At 50.3% G+C, this 20746-nt stretch overlaps 2 protein-coding genes across 9 annotated transcripts in view; one reads left to right on the forward strand and one right to left on the reverse strand.

Moving 5' to 3' along the window:
- Positions 1-580: 580 nt before the first annotated feature.
- TARBP2 (TARBP2 subunit of RISC loading complex) lies at positions 581-14756 on the reverse strand. 3 transcript variants are annotated; one of them, XM_079966771.1, is made up of 9 exons: positions 14619-14756; positions 10342-10511; positions 7423-7528; positions 6806-6889; positions 5860-5929; positions 4569-4686; positions 3822-3949; positions 3125-3317; positions 581-1144 (listed from the first exon to the last, which is right to left on the reverse strand). In XM_079966771.1, the coding sequence occupies exons 1-9, from the start codon at positions 14678-14680 to the stop codon at positions 987-989; spliced, it is 1089 nt and encodes a 362-aa protein (XP_079822897.1). In that variant the 5' UTR covers positions 14681-14756; the 3' UTR covers positions 581-986. The 3 variants fall into 3 exon arrangements, with proteins under 3 accessions (XP_079822897.1, XP_079822896.1, XP_079822898.1); XM_079966770.1 differs by having other exon boundaries at positions 5860-5932; positions 14619-14755; XM_079966772.1 differs by lacking the exon at positions 14619-14756 and adding an exon at positions 14162-14444 and having other exon boundaries at positions 5860-5932.
- Positions 8447-20746, forward strand: part of LOC307210714 (pleckstrin homology domain-containing family A member 3-like) — a 29157-nt gene continuing 16857 nt past the window's right edge. For 2 of the 6 annotated variants that reach the window (XM_079966861.1, XM_079966860.1), the window contains exon 1: positions 13385-13595. In XM_079966861.1, coding sequence (XP_079822987.1) covers positions 13481-13595 — 115 coding nt within the window. In that variant the 5' untranslated portion in view covers positions 13385-13480. The other 4 variants (XM_079966864.1, XM_079966863.1, XM_079966865.1 and 1 more) reach the window with 4 other exon arrangements.

Consider the following 20746-nt stretch of genomic DNA (forward strand, 5'->3'; position numbering starts at 1 on the left):
ATTGGGGCTGCCAACTTCTCCTTTGCCTTGGTCCCAAGCAAATTACTTGCCTCCATCTCACCCAGTATCTTGTTTCTAAGAGCAGCCACCCAAATGCCTATGGAAATCATATGATAATGCCAGCAGTGGGAGCATCCCCTGTATTCAGAAGTAACTGCCTGTTGGCCTGGATAGGTCCATTGGTTAGAGCGTAGTGCCGATAACACCAAGTCTGCAGGTTCAATTCCCTGCCCTGCAGGCGGTGGTTGGATGAGATGAGCATCAGGGTCCCTTGCGACTCCACAATTTGATGATCTTTGACTGCTTCGACTCAGGAAGGAGGGGGAATGGAATGGATAATGGGACCATTCAATTCTGCCTTAGGGCCTTGGCCTGATGCAGCAGTGGTCAGCAGGTGTACAATTCTAGATGTGTCTGTGGACAGCGACTGTGAGGAACCTGTAGCACCCCCCTTCCCCTGTTGCTGGTGGTCTCCAACTCCCATCAGCCCCAGCTAGCATGGCCATTGACCAAGGATCATGGGAGTTGCAAGATCTGGAGGGGCACAGACCCCCTCATCTCAGTGGGTAAAAGAAGACACTTTCTTATAAAAAAAAAATCTGGTTTATTGCAACTCCCAGTTATGGCAGAAATGGTCAGTGTTTGTCCCTCCACAATGAGGAAAAAAACAAGGTGACTGGCATCAGGTGACCCACAGAGGTGGGACTACCCTGACCTCCCAGCAGCCCCCCCCCCCCAGCACTTAGCGCTCAGAGCTACAAGTCTCTGTGAGCCTAGTCTCTGCTGCAGGTACAGCAAACCCCTCTCCGAGTCTTGAATTCTGTTTTGAAACACAGCCCCCTCTCCACCCTCCACAGAACATCAGGGAGGTCGGCGCCCCTGCCCATAAACGATGGGCAAAAATAAGGGTACATCCTTTAGCAGGCTGGAAGATGGAGACAAGCTGTTTTGGGGATTTCCGGGTGCCCAGAGTCTTCCGTGTGGCCTCACTTGCCCCCTGCCATGATCTTCAGGTACTGAAGGGCATTGCGGGCAGCATCTGCACGCGCGGCATGGCGGGACATGGCTGAGCCGTGGCACACCGTGGTTGGCTGTGTCGAGAGCTCCACCAGGCACTGGTACAGGCCGCTTAAACTCATCTCATCTGCAGGAAGAGAAAAGGTACCGCATCATCCAGGCCAGCAAAACAACATCTCTGCGTACAGCCTTCTCTGTCTGGAAAGTTCAAGGTGGGTGCTAACTTTATGGGACGCAGGTGGCGCTGTGGGTTAAACCACAAAGCCTAGGACTTGCCGATCAGAAGGTTGGCGGTTTGAATTCCTGTGACGGGGTGAGCTCCCGTTGCTCGGTCCCTGCTCCTGCCCACCTAGCAATTCGAAAGCACGTCAAAGGGCAAGTAGATAAATCGGTACCGCTCCAGCGGGAAGGTAAATGGCGTTTCTGTGCGCTGCTCTGGTTTTGCCAGAAGTGGCTTAGGCATGCTGGCCACATGACCCGGAAGCTGTATACCGGCTCCCTTGGCCAATAAAGCGAATTGAGCGCCGCAACCCCAGAGTCGGCCACGACTGGACCTAATGGTCAGGGGCCCTTTACCTTTACCTTTACCAACTTTCTATATGTGAAAAGGATCTAGAGGTCTTGGTGGACCACAAGCTTAACATGAGTCAACAGTGTGATGCAGCAGCAAAAAAAGCTAATGCTATTCCTGGCTGCATCTATAGAAGTATAGCGTCCAGATCAAGGGAAGTCAGTCCTACTGTATTCTGCCTTGGTCAGAACACAGCTGGAATACTGTGTCCAATTCTGGGTGCCACGATTTAAGAAGAATACTGACAAGATGGAACGTGAGCAGAGGAGGGGAGCCAAGATGGCCAAGGGCCTGGAAACCAAGCCATATGAGGAACAGTTGAAGGAGCTGGATATGTTTAGCCTGAAAGACTGAGAGGAAACCATCTTCAAAACATCTTAAGGGCTGTCACATGGAAGATGGAGCAAGCTTGTTTTCTCCTGCTCTTGAGGTAGGACTCAAACCAATGGATTCAAGGTACAAGAAAGGAGATTCCAACTAAACATCAGGGAAAAAATTCTGACAGTAAGAGCTATTTGAAGGTGGAACGGTCTCCCTCGGGAGGTTGTGGACTCTCCTTCCTTGGAGGTTTTTAAGCAGAGCTTGGTTGGCCAACTGCCAGGGATGCTTTAGCTGAGATTCCTGCTTTGCAAGGGGGCTGGACTAGATGACCCCTGGGGTCCCTTCCAACTCTGCAATTCTACGAAGATTAAAACAGGTTGGTTCTTCAAATGGAAGAATTTAATTTAATTCAAACTTGGCATCTTCAGATTAAAGCACAGCAGAGCAAGAGGAAAGCAAAATGTGCACATTGCCTAATGCTCAAGTCTGGGGATAGCGGATGTATGGAGGCATAAGGAACTGTTGATTCACAGGCTGGCATAAATTGGGATGTCGCAGCTCACTTCCCTTTTCGTTCCCACAGGGCAACTGGCCTTCTATGGCTGGAGTCAGGCGCAATGACCCAGTGCTGGGCAAGTAACGATGCTACAGCAGATATTAATGTAAGTCATCTGTCAGTTCCCTTTCACGTGGGGAGAGGGACTTGGCAGGGTTCTCAGCACATAACCATGAGGAAGACAAAAGGGCAGAGGCACAATAACGGCTTATTTTTAGTTATTTTAGAAAATAAGAAATGGGGGTGAGGAGTCTCTGGGAGCCACAAAACACCTTGCAATGTGGGCTTATGTGGTCCATAGGCTGTGGGCTTCACCACATCTGGTAAACTGATGAATGCCAAAGTTCTGTCCCCAAGTCTAGCTTGCGCCCTGACTAAAGCCTTTGCTTGCCCTGCAGTGGATTACTGAGAAAGAATCTAAGCTCCTCCCAGGTTATTTTCTTGAGTGGTCATGTGGGTAGCTTTCCACTTGCTAGGTTCCTTCTGGGTGGTTTTTTGGGTCATTTGACTGCTCAACTTGCAAGCAGAAAATATAAATTTTCACACATTCAAATCAATAAGGATGCACACATACGCAGGGGGGCTTTCGGAAAAGTTAGGGTCCGGCCGTTCTCTCAAGGAAAGCAATTCCTCCCCCTCCCCTGTGCCTCATTATTTACCAATGTCAAGGTAGCTAATATCAAAGCTCTGTTCTTCAGATAGCTCCTGCAAGAGGCTGCAGAACCCAGCATTCAGCACTCCCAGGGGATGGCTTTTGAGGTGCAGAATCTTCTCCCCCACTGAGTTGCGCAGAGAGTCCCAGGTGCAGCCAGACCCCCGACCCTTTACTCCATCCACCTTGGTTCCTGCAATCTTAAGAGTGGAAGAGAGAAAGATCGAACACGGGTTGGATGTCTCTTCCGGCTGCGCACCTTCCATCGTTCTCAGCAAGACACAGCTCCCTCCTTGCCTTCCCAGGTGGTGCTGACCAAGGAGCAAGAAGCCACAACCTCTGCAAGTTTCCTCAAGCAACTCTCGTGGCCACGGCTTCATCCTAACCCAGGGATGAGGGAACTGTGGCCCTCAAGATGTTTTTGGGGTTCCCAAGGTGGGACTCCCAAGGGATTCGGTGGAGACCATCACATCGAGCAGCCACTGATGGAGCCTTATCCTCCATGAATTTATCTAATTTTCTTACAAAGCCATCCAAGTTAGTGGCCATCGCTACTTCTTGCTTAATTTGCCAAAGAGGCTGCTCCCCTCTTTGGAGCAAGTTCCCAGTTTCTGCAAAGCCTGTCACGCCCCATCAGCATGCTGCACAATAAGCTCATCTACGGCTGCCCGACTCTGGCTTCTCCCCCGACTGCTCAGACTCACAATAGAGAACTGGTCTTCCTCCATTTCGGCCTCACTGCCCTCTCGCGGGTCCAGAGGCACGTTATGAATCCGCACCAGCATCTTGGCTGCGGCGTTGCGCTTGGCCAGTTTTTTGGAGGTGCCGCTGCCTAGAGAGAGAAGAAATGGCAAAACGGTGATCTGGAAGGGGGCTGCAATATGTTGAAAGAGGACAGGGCAGAGAAGGGTAGGGGACAGCCTGGGGTGCAAGGGGACTGCAAGAGCCTACAGCTCTTCCCGATTCCCTCAGGCTTCCCCCATCAAGCCTGACTGCTGTTTTTTTTAGCTCCTGTGCATTGATCCTGCCTTGCAGCCCATCCACCCTGCCTGACGCAGAAAGCACAACAGCAGCTGTTAAAGAGCTTGTTTTTACATAACTGACACAGCTTGTCCTCTTGCAAACGGTGTGGGGTTCTGTTTTCCCTTGGCTCAGAAGCTTTGCAGCCAAACGGGGAGCCTAACTTGAGCGCCTGCAGAGCTGCCACACTTGGCCTATGGGACTGCAGTTGTGCACTCCTGGTCCTTACAGCCCAGATCATAGTCTCCCAAGTCCTCTCTGGCTGCAGCTCAATGCTTTCCCTCTGATTTCCTGCATTCCTCTTGTCAGATGCATTGGCCCTTGCCTGCGACGTTCTAAGGAGCCTTTATGGGAAAACTCCCAATCACGCATAGGGCACGCATAGTTTAAAAGCATGAGCAGATGGGGACTCAAATCCGCTGATGCCATACCTATTTCAATGAACCTTTCAACCCGGCAGGTCATGGTGAATTCCTTGCGGTGCGCTGGCCCTGACTCCTGAGTGACAGTGTATTCGGGGAGCCGCCAGCCCTTCTGCACCACCAGCTCCTGGAGAGAGAGAGACAGCTTTAGAAAAGCACTCGCCTCTTCCTTTCTGTGCCTGGATTCCTGGAGGGAATGGCAGCTCAGGACACTACCATTGCAGTGGAGGCAGCTAAAGCAGCAGTTTGGGCATAAGCCAAATTAAATTAGGCAGTGCTTATTTCTGGAGAAAGCACATATGTAGGGCTGTAAAGTGTAACTGGGAGGAAAATCAAGACAGGGTATTGAAGCCTTGCTATACAGTCATATTGGGATCCAAGAGTGGTTTGCCAAAAGGTGGGTGGATACAAACCTACAGACTACTAGTAGTTCTGGAAGATGCAGCAAATGGGAGCAGGATTCTGCCTACAGCATCAAAGCTTCTGCTCAAAATCCTGTTGGTCACCTCTGTTTGGAATCCGCTTGGAGGTGGGTGTGCCCAATTTCGTTCCAGAGCTACAGCAAATACATGTTGTTCCTATCCTAAATTCCACAAGCAAAAAAGCCTTGTGCGCACTTCCAACCTTGCTTAACTAATACGGCTTCAAAAGCTCCCATACCAAAAAGAGACTTTTGAAAAAGTGCTGGATGGTGACACCAAATTTTCCCTTTGGGATACCAGCTTGCATTCCAAAACCATGACTTTAGGGTAGCCTTAAAAAGGTAAAGGGACCCCTGACCATTAGGTCCAGTCGTGGCCGACTCTGGGGTTGCGGCGCTCATCTCGCTTTATTGGCCAAGGGAGCCGGCATACAGCTTCCGGGTCATGTGGCCAGCATGACTAAGCCGCTTCTGGCGAACCAGAGCAGCGCACGGAAACGCCGTTTACCTTCCCGCCGGAGCGGTACCTATTTATCTACTTGCACTTGCACTTTGACGTGCTTTTGAACTGCTAGGTTGGCAGGAGCAGGGACTGAGCAACGGGAGCTCACCCCGTCGCGGGGATTTGAACCGCCAACCTTCTGATCGGCAAGCCCTAGGCTCTGTGGTTTAACCCACAGCACCACCAAACAAGCAACGAGAAGAACGGGGTGGGGAATGAAACAGGCGATCGGTAGGACAAGGTGCTTCTGGGAAGTACCCTTTCTCCTGTAGGGCAAAGTGTGGATCTACCAAGCTCTGACTAAGCTTACTCACCGATACCCCTCCTCCTGTAAGCGCTTGGGGCTGAAGGAAGCCACAGCCGAGAGAGCGACCTACCTGCAGGGCGCCAACCGGGTTGCACTCCGACTGCTGTGGTGATACTGGGGACTTCATGTCCATTGCAGAACTTCTAGGTAAAAAGAGGACACAAGGTGAAGGATTCTCCCTGGTGGTTCTGCTGACCCAAATCCAAACACCCTGCCCACGCTACAAAGTAGGCAGAGGTAGGGGAACATAGGAGCCCTTCCGGGGAGACAGCTGAGAAGGGGCCTCGTCAAAGAGAGCCTCGCCTACAACTGGCACTAGAGCTAGGCAATGTCGGCTTTTCGACATCGTGACGTATCACCACCTAAACCTCATGCTATAGCGATACATTGCAGTGTTGAAAAGGAAGATCAGCCCTGCGAGGTGCCGGGGTGAAACCACCACAGCTCCCTCCGCCGCCAATGCCCGGCACAGGGAGGAAGGAGGCAGCAGCCTGAGAAGGTAAGGCACAGGTAAGCCCCATCCACGATATACTGTAGGGTGATGGTGCGATTGTACTCTGGCCCTCAAACCAGTCCTGGACAATGTATCGATACATCACCCAGGCCTAGTTGGTGCTCCACTGTAGGGCAAGGCATGGACCCTCCTCCAATCAGTGTTAAGAGGGGAATTGATGGTAGACTGAAAGGGCGTCTTCCTACTAACCACCACACAGCCACCCATAGCCTGTGTCTCCAGGGGCAAGCAAGATCTTTTACTTCCCCTCCTGTACTCTGAGTGCAGAATACCTGCTGGAATGTGTACCCACCCCACACCCAAGCTGATGCTCTACAGCCCATGGGAAAACCACTGGGATGGGGGGAGCAAGGTCAGACACTAGGGAAGGACCTGCCACAGGCACCAGCTTGTTCCAGTATGCAGTGATGGCCTATGGGGAAATTTGGGTGCATGAGAAGCAGCCAGAGGACTCTAGGCAGCCCACTCCTTGTGCTTTTGTCTTTCGCTTCCATCCCATTACCTGGGAGACGAAACCGGCAAGGTGGGTACAGGCGCGTTGACTGGAGCGGTGGTCTGAGCCAAGGGCTCTAGAGAGAAAGGAGAGCTTCGGAATACAAGGTGACAAAATTAAAGCACGCTCAGTAGCAGGAGCGCATGCAGTGGAAGAAACTTCCCGATATGAGAGACTGCTCCCGTGTCATACCCCAGAACTTGGGTGCAGGCCCTTCCTGTTCTCTAGCAAGGCTCCCTCCACCCAAACTCCCCTGAACCGCAGAGGCCTGTGCAACAATGCTCGATGCTGAACTCTCCTGTTGCCATGTCTGTGCGCAATCTGTGCACCTGTGACTGTGCTGCTCAATTTGCATCATGGAATGCAGATTTCAACTTCTTTTGTTAAAACTTTCTGTCCTTCACTGGCCTGGTTTGCATGTGACATGAAGTCAGCACTTACTGGCTTTACTGGCTTACTTATCAACAACCTTTTTGTCCTAACTGCCTGCAAATTACCTTTCATAGACAGTAAGCAACTAGAGAGGATGTTATAGAACGAAGATTCCCTGGGGATTTCATTTTCTAATAAGTGCATGGGAGAAGGGGGGATTCCGGCCTTCTGTACAGACTGTGCATAGCCCTCACCTGCCTTCTTCCACTGCTGCTGGCTCCAACATGTTTCCTCCCTTGAGAAGCCGGAGTGCCACCTCTGCTGCCTTGTGCTTGGCTGCTTTTTTGCTAGGACCTTGGCCTAAGGACAGGAGAAGGGAGAGAAAGCGAGTCGGGACACAAGGATGCAAGGGCAACTCGGAAGGGCAAACAGAGAAACTTATTTATATCCTGGCCTTCCTTCCACAATGGAAGGTAGCATATATGGGACTTCCAGGCCGACCAGACCCAGGTGCAATCCGCACAGAAGCTCCTTTTGTTTGCAAAGTGTCACTGTGCTGGTATTTTTCACAAATGCAGCACATGGACAGAGCATAGCACTGCATCTCATTTGCAACAGCATTCCGTACCATATGCCACTGTGAACTGCAATAAACAGCAGTGTGGGAACAGGGTGGTGTCTGAAAGCTCACTCTTTCTCCTACATCCCCATGCACTTCCATGCCTCCACAGACAGTTAAGATATGAGGGAACATGCTTCCAAGTTAAGCAAACATGCACATTTAGAAGTAGCATCTAAAAAAATAAAATGAACTATGACCGTCCAGTCACTGAGAGTAAAATTTAATTCCTACAAATTCACTCCCACCCCTGCTGAAGTTAAATGTTAATGACAGGCTAGAGGGAAGAAGGGGCTGAGTGAGTGCCTTTTGCAGGATCCAAGCCACTCCGGTTGATAATAGTAATATAACAGAATGAGGCTAATTACCATTAAAATCACTGCGAAAGAAATAAATCAAGTAAAATAGTTGTGAACGTAGTTGTGAAAAATCATGGAATAAAGGAGTAGAAATTGCGCTATTATTGCTTGTTGGGGCAGGTGCCATGTATATAGGCAAAGAGTTGCAGTATCATCAGGGGGAAATGCTGGGCTTTAGCAAGGCTGTGCACAGCCCTGTTCAAACCACATACAGAATCTGTCATTGCAGCTATGTATGACATCACAATCAGGCCTTGGCAACCCAACTGTCACCTGAGAAGAAGTCAGCCAAGTCTAGGTAGAGGCTCCCTTCAAAGCCTGCAGCTCCACCAATCTGCCCTAATCTGCCTCTTGATTATATCTTGTTCCAGCTCTGCATGACTTTCTAAGAAGAGTCCGCTGGGTCAAGTGAATGGAGCAACTAGTCCAGCATCCTGTTTTCTTGATGGTCAGCTGACAGTAGGCCAATGAGCTCTCTAAGAAAAGCTGCCAAGAGCCCAGCAGTGAGAAACCCAACCCTGTGAGGACATCTGGTGAGTGTGACAGTACAAACAAGCAGCTCAAGGTCCCAAGTTCTGAGAGGAAGAGGGTACCAAACAGGTTACAAAAAGAAGTCTAGAAACTAGCATCTCCTGCATTCTACTCCCCAAATCTAGAAGTGAGTTAGATGTAGTGAGTCAGGACACCTTTCTCCAACCTGGTAGCCTCCAGTTGTTGCCAGACTACAACCCAGAAAAACTACCTTGGAATGTGCTGCTGCTGCTGCTGCTGTTGCTGCGCTGGTGGGTTAAGAAGCCCCTTTGCAGAGAGAGTAAGTCAAGTGGCACAGGGCTGATATTTTGAATCACTCTGTGTTTACACTGAATTGTGTTGATTGATTGACGAACTGATTTTGTTTTTGCTTTGTTTATATGCTACGGTGTTCTTGATACGATTATGATTATGGTTAGCGCTTGTTAATTTTTACAGCTATTGTTATTATGGTGGGCTGCTTTGAGCTCAACACTGTAGTTGGAAAAGCAAAACATAGCAGGGAAGGTGAGCTGAAGATAATGCCAATATACCATATTTTTTGCTCTATAAGACTCACTTTTTCCGTTCTAAAAAGTAAGGGGAAATGTGTGTGTGTCTTATGGGGCGAATGCAGGCTGCACAGCTATCACAGAAGCCAGAACAGCAAGAGGGATCGCTGCTTTCACTGCGCAGCGATCCCTCTTGCTGTTCTGGCTTCTGGGATTCAGAATAATTTTTTTTCTTGTTTTCCTCCTCCAAAAACTAGGTGCGTCTTATGGTCTGGTGCGTCTTATAGAGCGAAAAATACGGCATTCCACATCTGGAAACCAATGTGCCCCTTTGGTTTCAGATAGTACATGGGTAGACGATTCTATAAGGCCTGATGTATATTTTGATCTAGGAGGCTTAGTTTGGTCAGAATTGAGTATACACTTCTGAAGATAATGCTCAGTACAATACTTCTGGTAAATGAGCCACCACAGCCACTAGAGGGCTGTGAAAATTTGTGTCCCGGGCTTTTTAGACTCGTCTACCCATGTATTATCTGAAACCAAAGGGGCACATTGGTTGCCAGATGTGATTTTTTTTTCAGCTCCCCAACCCCTCTAATACACATGTCAAATCAAACCAAATCATGCTGGCTGGGGCTGTTAAGAGGAGTTTGCGTTCAACAACATCTGAAGGGCCACAGGTTCCCTATCTGTTGCCTAAAAGGCTCCAATTTTTTATTTTTTATTAGGGGGGAGGGGCGTTATGTTCAGCTCAACAGCCAGCTAAGAACCCCATGCAATGGATTCTGGCAGGTGAGCATGACAACCCATCTATCAGTTATGCGGCATCATAATGATGTTGTGTTCTTGACAAGTGAAACCAAAAAGATTCTCCACTCCTGGATAAAAGGTAAGGGGACCAGTGTGCTAAAGAGGAGCTTGTATTTTAGGGAGCCCCTCAAAGTAGGTGCAAACCCAAAGTTAACTGGAAGCAGGCAGAAGGCCCAGTTCAAAAGCACAACTGGAGAAACTCCATCCCCTTTCTGCTGCTGAGACAAATATAAAGGACTGTAGAAGACATGCAATCTTCTCTATCCTACCCCCAAATATGAGAGTTCTTCTCCTCTCCTCTTCCTCCCCTGCCCAAATTCTACTGGTTTATCCACACTCCCGTTCTTTACCACAACTAACCGGTGCAGCTGATGTCTCCAACAGTGACGCGAAAGGTGAAGTTGGGCTGATGTGCTTGTCCCTCGGCTTTCAGTAGATCGTACACAGGGGTTTTGCCTATGCGTGTCCCATACTCCTGCAGCAGGCTGATAGGGGTCTTGCCAGGGTTGGACGCCAGCATTTGCTCTATACTGAGGGTAAAAAGGAGACAAAAATGGATCTTGGAAGCCACCTTACTCTTCCACCGGGGCTCCTTTTCCCTAGTAGTATTTCTCGTCTTTCATGAGTCCATCGTCTGCAACAAAGGATGTGCTTGTCTCTTCCACACACACCCCACCTTCTATCATTGGTGGGAGCCTCTAAAACTCCCACAGAGATTTCACTACTGCCAAAGTCCCTTCAACAGCAAATGTACAATGAGGTCAGCTCATCCCTCCCAGCTTCATGGACCAGAGGTCCTAGTGCGGACGGGAGGGATAAGAAAGCAGGAAAGAAATGAAGGTTACACCCCAAAGATTTCTTAATGCGGATTACTTAGCTCTTGTTGTCTTTTAACCAGGATAAGTACGGTCTTTCAATGCATTCTTATGAGTGACTACCTTGCTGGATCAGACAAAAAGCAAGAGCAGCCAGCCTGATGCTCACAAAAATAGAATTGGGTAGGGACAGGGTACCTGTTGCTGGGGCTACAACTCGTATCATCCCTACCAACTGGTCTTGCCAGTGGGTCTCATAAGAGATGGCAACCAACAACATCTGTAGGACCACAGCTTCTCCGCTCCAGCATAAAGGCAGCAGCCGTTGTTTTGTGTTAGCAAGTTTCCTGGTACAAGCAAGCTCAGTTTTGCTATGATGGCTAAACAGAGACTGAGAAAACCATAAGCCTTGATTCCAGAACACTTGAAGAACAAATGTTCGATCATACAATCTCCCTAATCTCCCTTTCCTGAGCAAGATGGTCGTGAACCAGATCCAGAGGCTCGTGGAGGAAACTGATATTTCCTCAGTTTCCTAGGCTCAGTTCTGGCACAGAAACAGCTTTGGTCGCCCTGTCAGGAGAGACAGGGAAAATGTGTCCCTGTTAATTCTCCTTGACCTCTCAGTGGCTTTTGATACCATTGACCCTGCTATCCTTCTGAAGCAGCTGTCCCAAGTTAGGGGTGGGTGACACCACTTTGCAAGTGGTTCCAGTCCTACTTGGATGGCTGTTCCAAGGGTGTTGCTTGGGGAGTGTTTTTCAGCCCTGTGGAGCCTTCAATATGGGCTTCCACAGGGTTCAGTCCTATCCCCTATGCTGTTTAACATCAGGTTATCAGCAATATGCTGATGATACTCAGCTCTACTCATTTACATCTGCAGATGAGGCAGCAGAAGTGCTGGACTAGTATCTAGCCTTAGATCATGGGCTGGATAAAAGCCAATGAACTGAAACTCAATCCAGATAAGACTGAGGCATTGTTAGTGGGTGGTTCCCCAGGCCAGATGACTGGGAGGTTGCCTGCTCTTGATGTGATTACACTTTCTCTGGAGGAGTGGGTATGTAGCTTGGGGGTACTCCTGGACCCTTTGCTGTCACTTGAGACTCCGGTGTCCTCAGTGATGTTGAGTGCCTTCCATCAGCTTTGGCTGGTGGCCCAGCTGCACCCCTATCTGGACCCCTAACTACTGTTATCTATGCTCTAGTAACCTTGAGGTTAGATTACTGCAATGTGTTATACGTAGGGCTGTCTCTGAAGAAGTTTTGGAAACTTTAGCTAGTGCAGACTTCAGCGGCCAGGTTGCTCACTGGGAAAGACAGTTTGAGCACATTACACTGATCCTGGTCTGACTGCACTGGCTACCAATTAGTTTCTGGGCCCAATTCAAAGTGTTGGTTTTGACCTAAAAGGTAAAGGTAAAGGTACCCCTGCCCGTACGGGCCAGTCTTGACAGACTCTAGGGTTGTGCGCTCATCTCACTCTAGAGGCTGGGAGCCAGCGCTGTCCACAGACACTTCCGGGTCACGTGGCCAGCGTGATGAAGCTGCTCTGGCGAACCGGCACCAGAGCAGCACACGGAAACGCTGTTTACCTTCCCGCTATAAAGCGGTACCTATTTATCTACTTGCACTTAAGGGTGCTTTCGAACTGCTAGGTGGGCAGGAGCTGGGACCGAACGACAGGAGCTCACCCTGCCGCGGGGATTCGAACCGCCGACCATTCGATCGGCAAGTCCTAGGCGCTGAGGTTTTACCCACAGCGCCACCCGCGTCCCATTGACCTATGGGAGCCTTAAATGGCTCAAGATTGCAATACCTCAAAGACCACCTCTTTCCGTATGAACCTACCTGAACCCTGAGATTATTCTCTGAGGCCCTTCTTCATGTGCCTCCTCCACAAGAGGTCTGGAAGGTGGCAACACAAGAACAGGCCTTTTCTTCAGTGGCCCCCCATTTGTGGAATGCTCTCCCCAGGGAGGCTCACCTGCCACTTTATACACCTTTAGGCACCAGGCAAAAATATTCCTCTGTAACCAGGCCTTTGGCTGACTGACATCCAATGCCAATTTAAATGGTGAATGGGGGGATTATTGGGTTGTTCCTGTTTTTATTTTTGTTATGCATCTTGTGTTTCTATCTAGACATTTTATGCTGTGAACCACCCTGAGACCTGCGGCTATAGGGCAGTATAAAGGTAAAGGTAAAGGTACCCCTGCCCGTACGGGCCAGTCTTGACAGACTCTGGGGTTGTGCGCCCATCTCACTTAAGAGGCCAGGGGCCAGCGCTGTCCGGAGACACTTCCGGGTCACGTGGCCAGCGTGACATCGCTGCTCTGGCGAGCCAGAGCCGCACACGGAAATGCCGTTTACCTTCCCGCTGGTAAGCGGTCCCTATTTATCTACTTGCACCCGGAGGTGCTTTCGAACTGCTAGGTTGGCAGGCGCTGGGACCGAGCAGCGGGAGCACACCCCGCCGCAGGGATTCGAACCGCCGACCTTTCGATCGGCAAGTCCTAGGCGCTGAGGCTTTAACCCACAGCGCCACCTGCGTCCCATAGGGCAGTATACAAATTTAATAAATAATACAAGCTTCCATCAAAATAAACTTCTGCTGGCTTGCAGCTCTGTGCCCCCTTTTGTTGTTGTTTAGTCGTTTAGTCGTGTCCGACTCCTTGTGACCCCATGGACCAGAGCACGCCAGACACTCCTGTCTGTTGTCTTTGTCCATGGAGTTTTCTTGGCAGGGATACTGGAGTGGCTTGCCGGTTCCTGCTCCACTGTGCCCCCTTACAATACGGTAAGTCTTAACGAAGTCATTAATGCTTATCTCTGCTGAGGCACTTCTATGTACGCCTACTTGGGAGTAAGCCCCTCAGCAGCACCGAGGTCCCTATAAACATGCAGAAAGCTGGTGCGGTCTCAGGAAATCGTTTCCACAGAATTGTGGAGTAGGAAGGGACCGTGAGGGTCCCCTATACAGTGGTACCTCAGGTTAAGTACTTGATTCGTTCTGGAGGTCCGTACTTAACCGGAAACTGTTCTTAACCTGAAGCACCACTTTAGCTAATGTGGCCTCCCGCTGCCGCCACACGATTTCTGTTCTCATCCTGAAGCAAAGTTCTTACCCTGAAGCACTATTTCTGGGTTAGCGGAGTCTGTAACCTGAAGTGTATATAACCTGAAGCGTATGTAACCTGAGGCACCACTGTACTCCAACGCCCTCGCACTGTGGGAATCTTTTGCCCAACGTGGGGCTCCAACCCTGGGATTATGAGATGTGCTCTACCAATGGAGCCATGCCTTCAGGCCCCCGGCTCTATCCGGATCATGGGATAGGCAGACAACAAGGCTGCGCTCCTATACCTGTCCTCTTGGGACTCAGCCACGACAGGCATCTGGATAGACAGGTGCAGGATTGTTCTGAAGACGGAGTTGTCCTCGAGACTGCGCACCCCTAGGGAGAGGCAGGATGGGTCGCTGTCGCCCCCAGCCCCCTCCCTCTTAGTCGGGACCCATCCTCTGTCCGAGTCCCTCCTCCCATAATTGCCCAGGGGATGGGTGATGCCCCGCTTGGGCCTTCCCGTTATCATGGCAGCGTAGGCCCGAGCGCTGCTTCTTCCAGGAGGGGTATCCTAGCAACGGCACTCTAGGGGCGGGGCTCCTCCTCCCCCTCCTTCCTCCCTCCCTCCCTCGCCCCGCCCCTCCCCGCCCGTCTCCTAGCAACGGCACTCTAGGGGGCGGGGCTTCTCCTCCTCCCTCCCTCCCTCGCCCCTCCCCTCCCCGCCCGTCTCCTAGCAACGGCGCTGGCGGATTCCTTCACCTGGGGAAGCCGCCGCAGCTCCTCGCGCTCCCGCAAGGCTCCTCCGCCTCCTCCTCGCTCATTCCCTCCTCCTGCCCCGCCGCCGCCGCCGCCGCAACGCCCGCCGCCCGCCAGCCCGGTTCACAATGGCCGGGAGAGAGGAAGCGGCGGCCCTGGCGCCACCCCGCCGCCGCCGCCTCCGCAGCGCTGCGAGGCGCATCCTGGAAGTTGGAGTCCGGCGCCGGGCCCAGGCCGCCAGGCGGCTTCGGAACGGGGACTACGACTCCCAGAAGGCCGTTCGGCCGCACAGCGAGCAGAGGCCGGGCCTTGTCCCGCGCTGCACGCTGGGAGAAGTAGTCTCCGAGGGTCATAGATACAGCGACAGGCAAAGAGGTATTATTTCTTTCGCTTGCCGTCAATACAGGTAAACGTTGCTATTAGTGCTGGATTTACGTATAAGCTAAACAAGCTGTAGCTTAGGGCCCCACTCTCTTGGCCCCTCCCCAAAAAAAGTAAAGGGGGGAAAACTGGATGCACATTTCCAAAATATAAGATAAAAAACAAATAAGATAAAACCTACATACAGCAACAGTGTTTTTTAGTGTTGTGTAGGCTCCTATGATGTAAGCAACGGGCCCCGCCTGCTATCCTGCTCCCTAAAATATCACTGGTTTGCGCATTTCTGTACATAGGGTGCCTACATTCTGCTGTTTATACTTATTAGTAGTTTGCATCATATATTTTCACCTATTATTATTTCATGTTGTAGCAAGAGACTAGATTGTGAGTCTTTGTAAATTGTGTTTCTAAGGAAACTTTTGTTATTGCCAAATGCCAATGTGTTTGCATTATTAAGTTTGTTATGAATAAAAAATCATTTTAAGTTAGAGCTTAATAATTATTTCACTATTAATATACTTCTTCTTAATTGTATTTCACTATTAATATACTTCTTAATTGTATTTCAGTTCAACAATTACTTTGATAAAATACATATTTTGTTATGTGCAAATGGCTTTGGATACCTATTAGATCCATAAATTACCATATAGCATATATTCAACACAAAAAACAGCAACAATTTCTTGTTGACTATTTCTTGTGGACATATAAAGGGCGCCATTACCTTCAGTAGCTTAGGGTCTCATCAAACCTAAATTCGGCCCTGGTTGCCATGGGCGTAGACAGGGTTTTTGTTAAGGGGGTGGGGGCAAAAGGTTGTTGAGCTATTTTGGGGGAGATCACCTAAAAAGTTGATGAGCTTCATCGGGAGATCACGGGTAAAAATCCCCCCTGAAATATGACATTACGGGGGCAGGCTTCTGCTGGGGGAGGGGGTTAAAACTACAGTTAATTGAGGGTTTTTTATGCTTTTCAGTCATTTCTGAGGTCTACGCCCATGAACGTAGCATACTGTTAAGGCACCTGGTACAAGTACAGTGGTGCCCCGCAAGACGAACGCCTCGCAAGACGGAAAACCCGCTAGACCAAAGGGTTTTCCGTTTTGGAGGCGCTTCGCAAAATGAATTTCCCTATGGGCTTGCTTCGCAAGACGAAAATGTCTTGCGAGTTCCTGCGGGGTTTTCCCCCTTCCCCCCCCTTTTCCTAAGCCCTAAGCCGCTTATCAGCTGATCCGCTGATAAGCCGCTTATCAGCTGATCCGCTAAAAGCCGCTAAACCGCTAATAGCGCTAATCCGCTAAGCTGTCAATGGGCTTGCTTCGCAAGACGAAAAAACCGCCATACGAAGAGCCTCACGGAACGGATTAATTTCGTCTTGCAAGGCACCACTGTACAAACACCCTGCCAAAGCGATGCTCAGCTTAAACACAATAATGATGGATGAAGCCGCAGGTGAAACAAGGAATAATAGAATTGTAGAATTGGAAGAGACCGCATGGGTCATCTAGTCCAAACCCCTGCAACGCAGGAATCTTTCCCCCAATGTGGGGCTCGAACCCACAGCCCTAGGATTAAGAGCCTTTTGCTTTGCCGACTGAGCTATCCAGGGTAACTTGGGTTCATAACCGATTGGTTCTTACTTTATATGCCACTTTCCCCACAAGCTGCGTCCCAAAATGGCTTGCAGGGGTGAAAATCAAAACATGAAAAATAAGAGAACACTGGAAATGCAAGTACATATACAGAATGACCCCCCCCCCAAAAAAAATCTGCAAGTTACAGAATAAATTCAGTATTACAAAAAGACAAAACAAAACACCAAACCAAACCACCAATCCAAGCTTAAGTACATGGATAAATAGCAAAAATGAAAGTTAACTGACAATAAAGTTTCTGGTACTGGTTTTGCTGCACTCCGAAGGAGCTGTCTTAAATGCAGTTCTGCTGGGAAGGGCAGATGACATACAGCTGGTATACAGGCTAGACGACATACAACTGGCTCCCACATCTCCCCTCCAGCGGAGGCCCACAGCAGCACAAACGCCAATGTTGGGGAGGACAATGATAGTCTCTTCGCCGGCCTCCTGGAAGTACCAACTGCTGGTGCAGGTCTTCCTGCAGTTATGGGGGGGTGGGGGTGGGAATCTTAACCTCTTTAAAGTAAATTCAGCGGATTTAATGGAATTATTCCCAAATAAGTGTATATAGAATTTGCAGTCTGCAGCTTGACACAAAGCTTAAGGACGTGTAACTACAGCTGTGTGCACACTGGAGCATTTATGTGTACATGAGTCACTGTTTCGTGTGAAAGTTTATGCACACATGAGGCACTTTCAGTTTTAGGACTCCAAAATCTACCTGGATGTTTCCCTGTCCACACTAGTGGGCAGTGTTTGATGGACTATAGAACAATCCCAAAAGCCATGTGGGATGCAGGTGGCGCTGTGGGTTAAAGCCTCAGCGCCTAGGGCTTGCCGATCGAAAGGTCGGCGGTTCGAATCCCTGCGGCGGGGTGCGCTCACGCTGCTCGGTCCCAGCGCCTGCCAACCTAGCAGTTCGAAAGCACCTCCGGGTGCAAGTAGATAAATAGGGACCGCTTACCAGCGGGAAGGTAAACGGCGTTTCCGTGTGCGGCTCTGGCTCGCCAGAGCAGCGATGTCACGCTGGCCACGTGACCCGGAAGTGTCTCCGGACAGCGCTGGCCCCTGGCCTCTTAAGTGAGATGGGCGCACAACCCCAGAGTCTGCCAAGACTGGCCCGTACGGGCAGGGGTACCTTTACCTTTACCTTTAAAAGCCATGTTGGTTTCCAATGATTCTAAATATTTCCTCTGCAGAAGGAAAGACCTCGGAGAAACCTTTCCCAGTAGTTCTTTTCACTTGCAAATCCTACAAATCCTGTCTTAAGGACATATTTTGTGTATGAATCCTCTGACCTGGACTTAAGAACTAAGGTCTTTACCATCTTGAAAGAATGACCCAGACTGGGCAGGGAATGCATTCAGTGACCATTACCAGGTATCTTGTCAGGCAGAAGTCAAGCCACACCTTCAAGTTTCTGTTACAGACCGCCCCTTTCCGTGACCTATGGATGATGCATTTTGGGTGGTCTTTGGCTAGGGGGCTGGGCAATTTCTAAAGTCTTATTTAAAACTACTCGCACACCCTTGTTCTGGGTCCTAACCTCTTTGCAATGGAGGGGCGGGGGAAACACTGCGACTAGTGGGACTACATTGCCCATAAGCCACTGCGCGGAGGAAGGCGGGTGGCTCCGAGCGTTCCTTTTTCCCTTCGTCCGTCCAGCTTTTGTTCCCCCCCCGACCCGTTTCCCAGCCTGATTGGTTCCTCCCTAGCTTCCCTCCCGCCTCCCCGCAAGTCCCCTTTCCCCCCGTTCTTGGTCCCGGCCCTCAACTTGCCCCGCGATTGGTCGGGCCCCACCGGCCCGGAGCCGCAATTGGCTCTGCTCGGCGCACCGGCGGCAGTAAGCGAGCCGGGCTGGTGATGGAAGGAGCGCTGCTGAAATGGACCAACTATCTTTCGGGTGAGAGAGAGAGTCCTCAAGTGGGTCGGGCTTTGCATTTGGGGAGGCGGCCTCTGCCTTCGTCGCCTCCTGCTCCCCCCCCATCATATGTACCCCTTTCTTCGCGTTCCTTAGCAACCCAGCTATCCCATAGGGCAGGGGACAGAACCCAGGAGTCCGGGCTTCCTCCCACCCCTACCCCCAACCCCCCTAACCCCAGCCCCCCAGAATGCTCCCTTTCTCATTGTGCAACTTAATCCTCACATCCCTTTCCAGGAAGCCGAACCTGCTCCCCCCCATCATATGTACCCCTTTCTTCGCGTTCCTTAGCAACCCAGCTATCCCATAGGGCAGGGGATAGAACCCAGGAGTCCGGGCTTCCTCCCACCCCTACCCCCAACCCCCCTAACCCCAGCCCCCCAGAATGCTCCCTTTCTCATTGTGCAACTTAATCCTCACATCCCTTTCCAGGAAGCCGAATCTCACTTGCACCCGCTCCTTCCCCAGCCAAAGGGTTTTAAGGGCTGCCATCTTTCTCTGCGCCTTGTAGCAGTTGCGTAACTGGGAGAAATTCAACGGGTGCAGCTCTTTCTCCAGGATTGGAGATGAGGGGAAGGAATAAGTGTCTCCCACTGACTTCTGTTTGGTGGTTTCATTTGTCTCTTTGTGTGGTTTTTTTTTAAAGGGTTAGGGCCGTGCTAGACCACCTCTCCATTATAGTGAATCACTTTCCTGGTGCTCCTGAGCAGGATGAGTCGTCCATGTCAACTTGGAGTCTTGTTTTCCATGGGGTTTTTCTGCGTTTCTCATTGTAGTTGTCTGAGCGCTTCCCATAGGAGGCGTGCCCACAAATACAGAAGCAAAGCAAGACATGGGGTGGCCAGTTCTTTCCAGCATGCTCCAGGGGGGACTTTGCTTGTGGAGCATCTTCCTGTCATGCATTTGATAAATGCACAGGAGATCTTCTCTAGCAAATGCTACAGGGTTTTGTCAGAGCAGCCTCCCAAGTGCCGCCCTGGCCCGGCCCAATGACAAGAGTGGGCTGCAATCTCCAAGAAAATAAACAAATACTGCCTTACAAAGCTGGTTTAAATAAAGACTATTTGTAGTCAGTGTTACATCCCCATGGTGATGTTTTGTATATTTATGGTTAAAACACATATACCTGTGTCAGGAGTGGGGGACATGTAGAGCTCCAGATGCGGCTGGACTACATCTCACATCATCCTTGGTGATTGACTCTGAAGGCTGGGACTGATGGGAGTGGGAGTAAAAAAAAACCATCAGGTCCTCCCATGGTCTTTGCATCCCCTAACCCTTAGCTTTACTGTATTTTGTTTAAAAAAAACCCCTTACAGTGGTACCTCCGGTTATGCACTGTCCTATTTATGAATGCTTCAGGTTACAAACTCCGCAAACCCGGAAGTAGGTGCTCCAGGTTGCGAACTTTGCCCCGGGATATGAACACAGTCCACTTCCAGGGCCATGAGAGGCCTATGTAGGGAATGGGCACCTCGGGATAAGAATGCTTTGGGTTAAGAACGGAATTCCGGAACGAATTAAGTTTGTAACCTGAGGTATCACTGTATTTAAAAAATTGTATTGAAGTATGTCTGCATGGGGACGCGGGTGGCACTGTGGGTTAAACCACAGAGCCTAGGACTTGCCGATCAGAAGGTCGGCAGTTTGAATCCCCGCAACGGGGTGAGCTCCCGGTGTTCGGTCCCTACTCCTGCCAACCTAGCAGTTCGAAAGCACGTCAAAGTGCAAGTAGATAAATAGGTACTGCTCCGGCCGGAAGGTAAACGGTGTTTCCGTGCGCTGCTCTGGTTCGCCAGAAGCGGCTTAGTCATGCTGGCCACATGACCCGGAAGCTGTACGCCGGCTCCCTCGGCCAATAAAGCGAGATGAGTGCTGCAACCCCAGAGTTGGTCACAACTGGACCTAATGGTCAGGGGTCTCTTTACCTTTTTATGTCTGCATGAGCTTTTGATGACACTGAGCTATTGTTCAAAGATGAAAATGTAGGATGGCTCTGTACACCTTGCTTCCTAACCTTCGGATCTGCTATCTGGAGGGCGTTCGGAACGGCTGGAGTTGTATATCTGTTAGCGGAGGAAAGCTTCACCTTGCCAAGGGGCAAACCAGCTTCACAGGTCCCTTCTACACCTGTGGAAAGCCCTGCAGGCTTAGCTCTAATGCCAGTGGTGTACTGTTTTAATCCCAAAA

Source organism: Podarcis cretensis (genome assembly GCF_951804945.1).
Source record: "Podarcis cretensis genome assembly, chromosome: 2".
Lineage (NCBI taxonomy): Eukaryota > Metazoa > Chordata > Lepidosauria > Squamata > Lacertidae > Podarcis > Podarcis cretensis.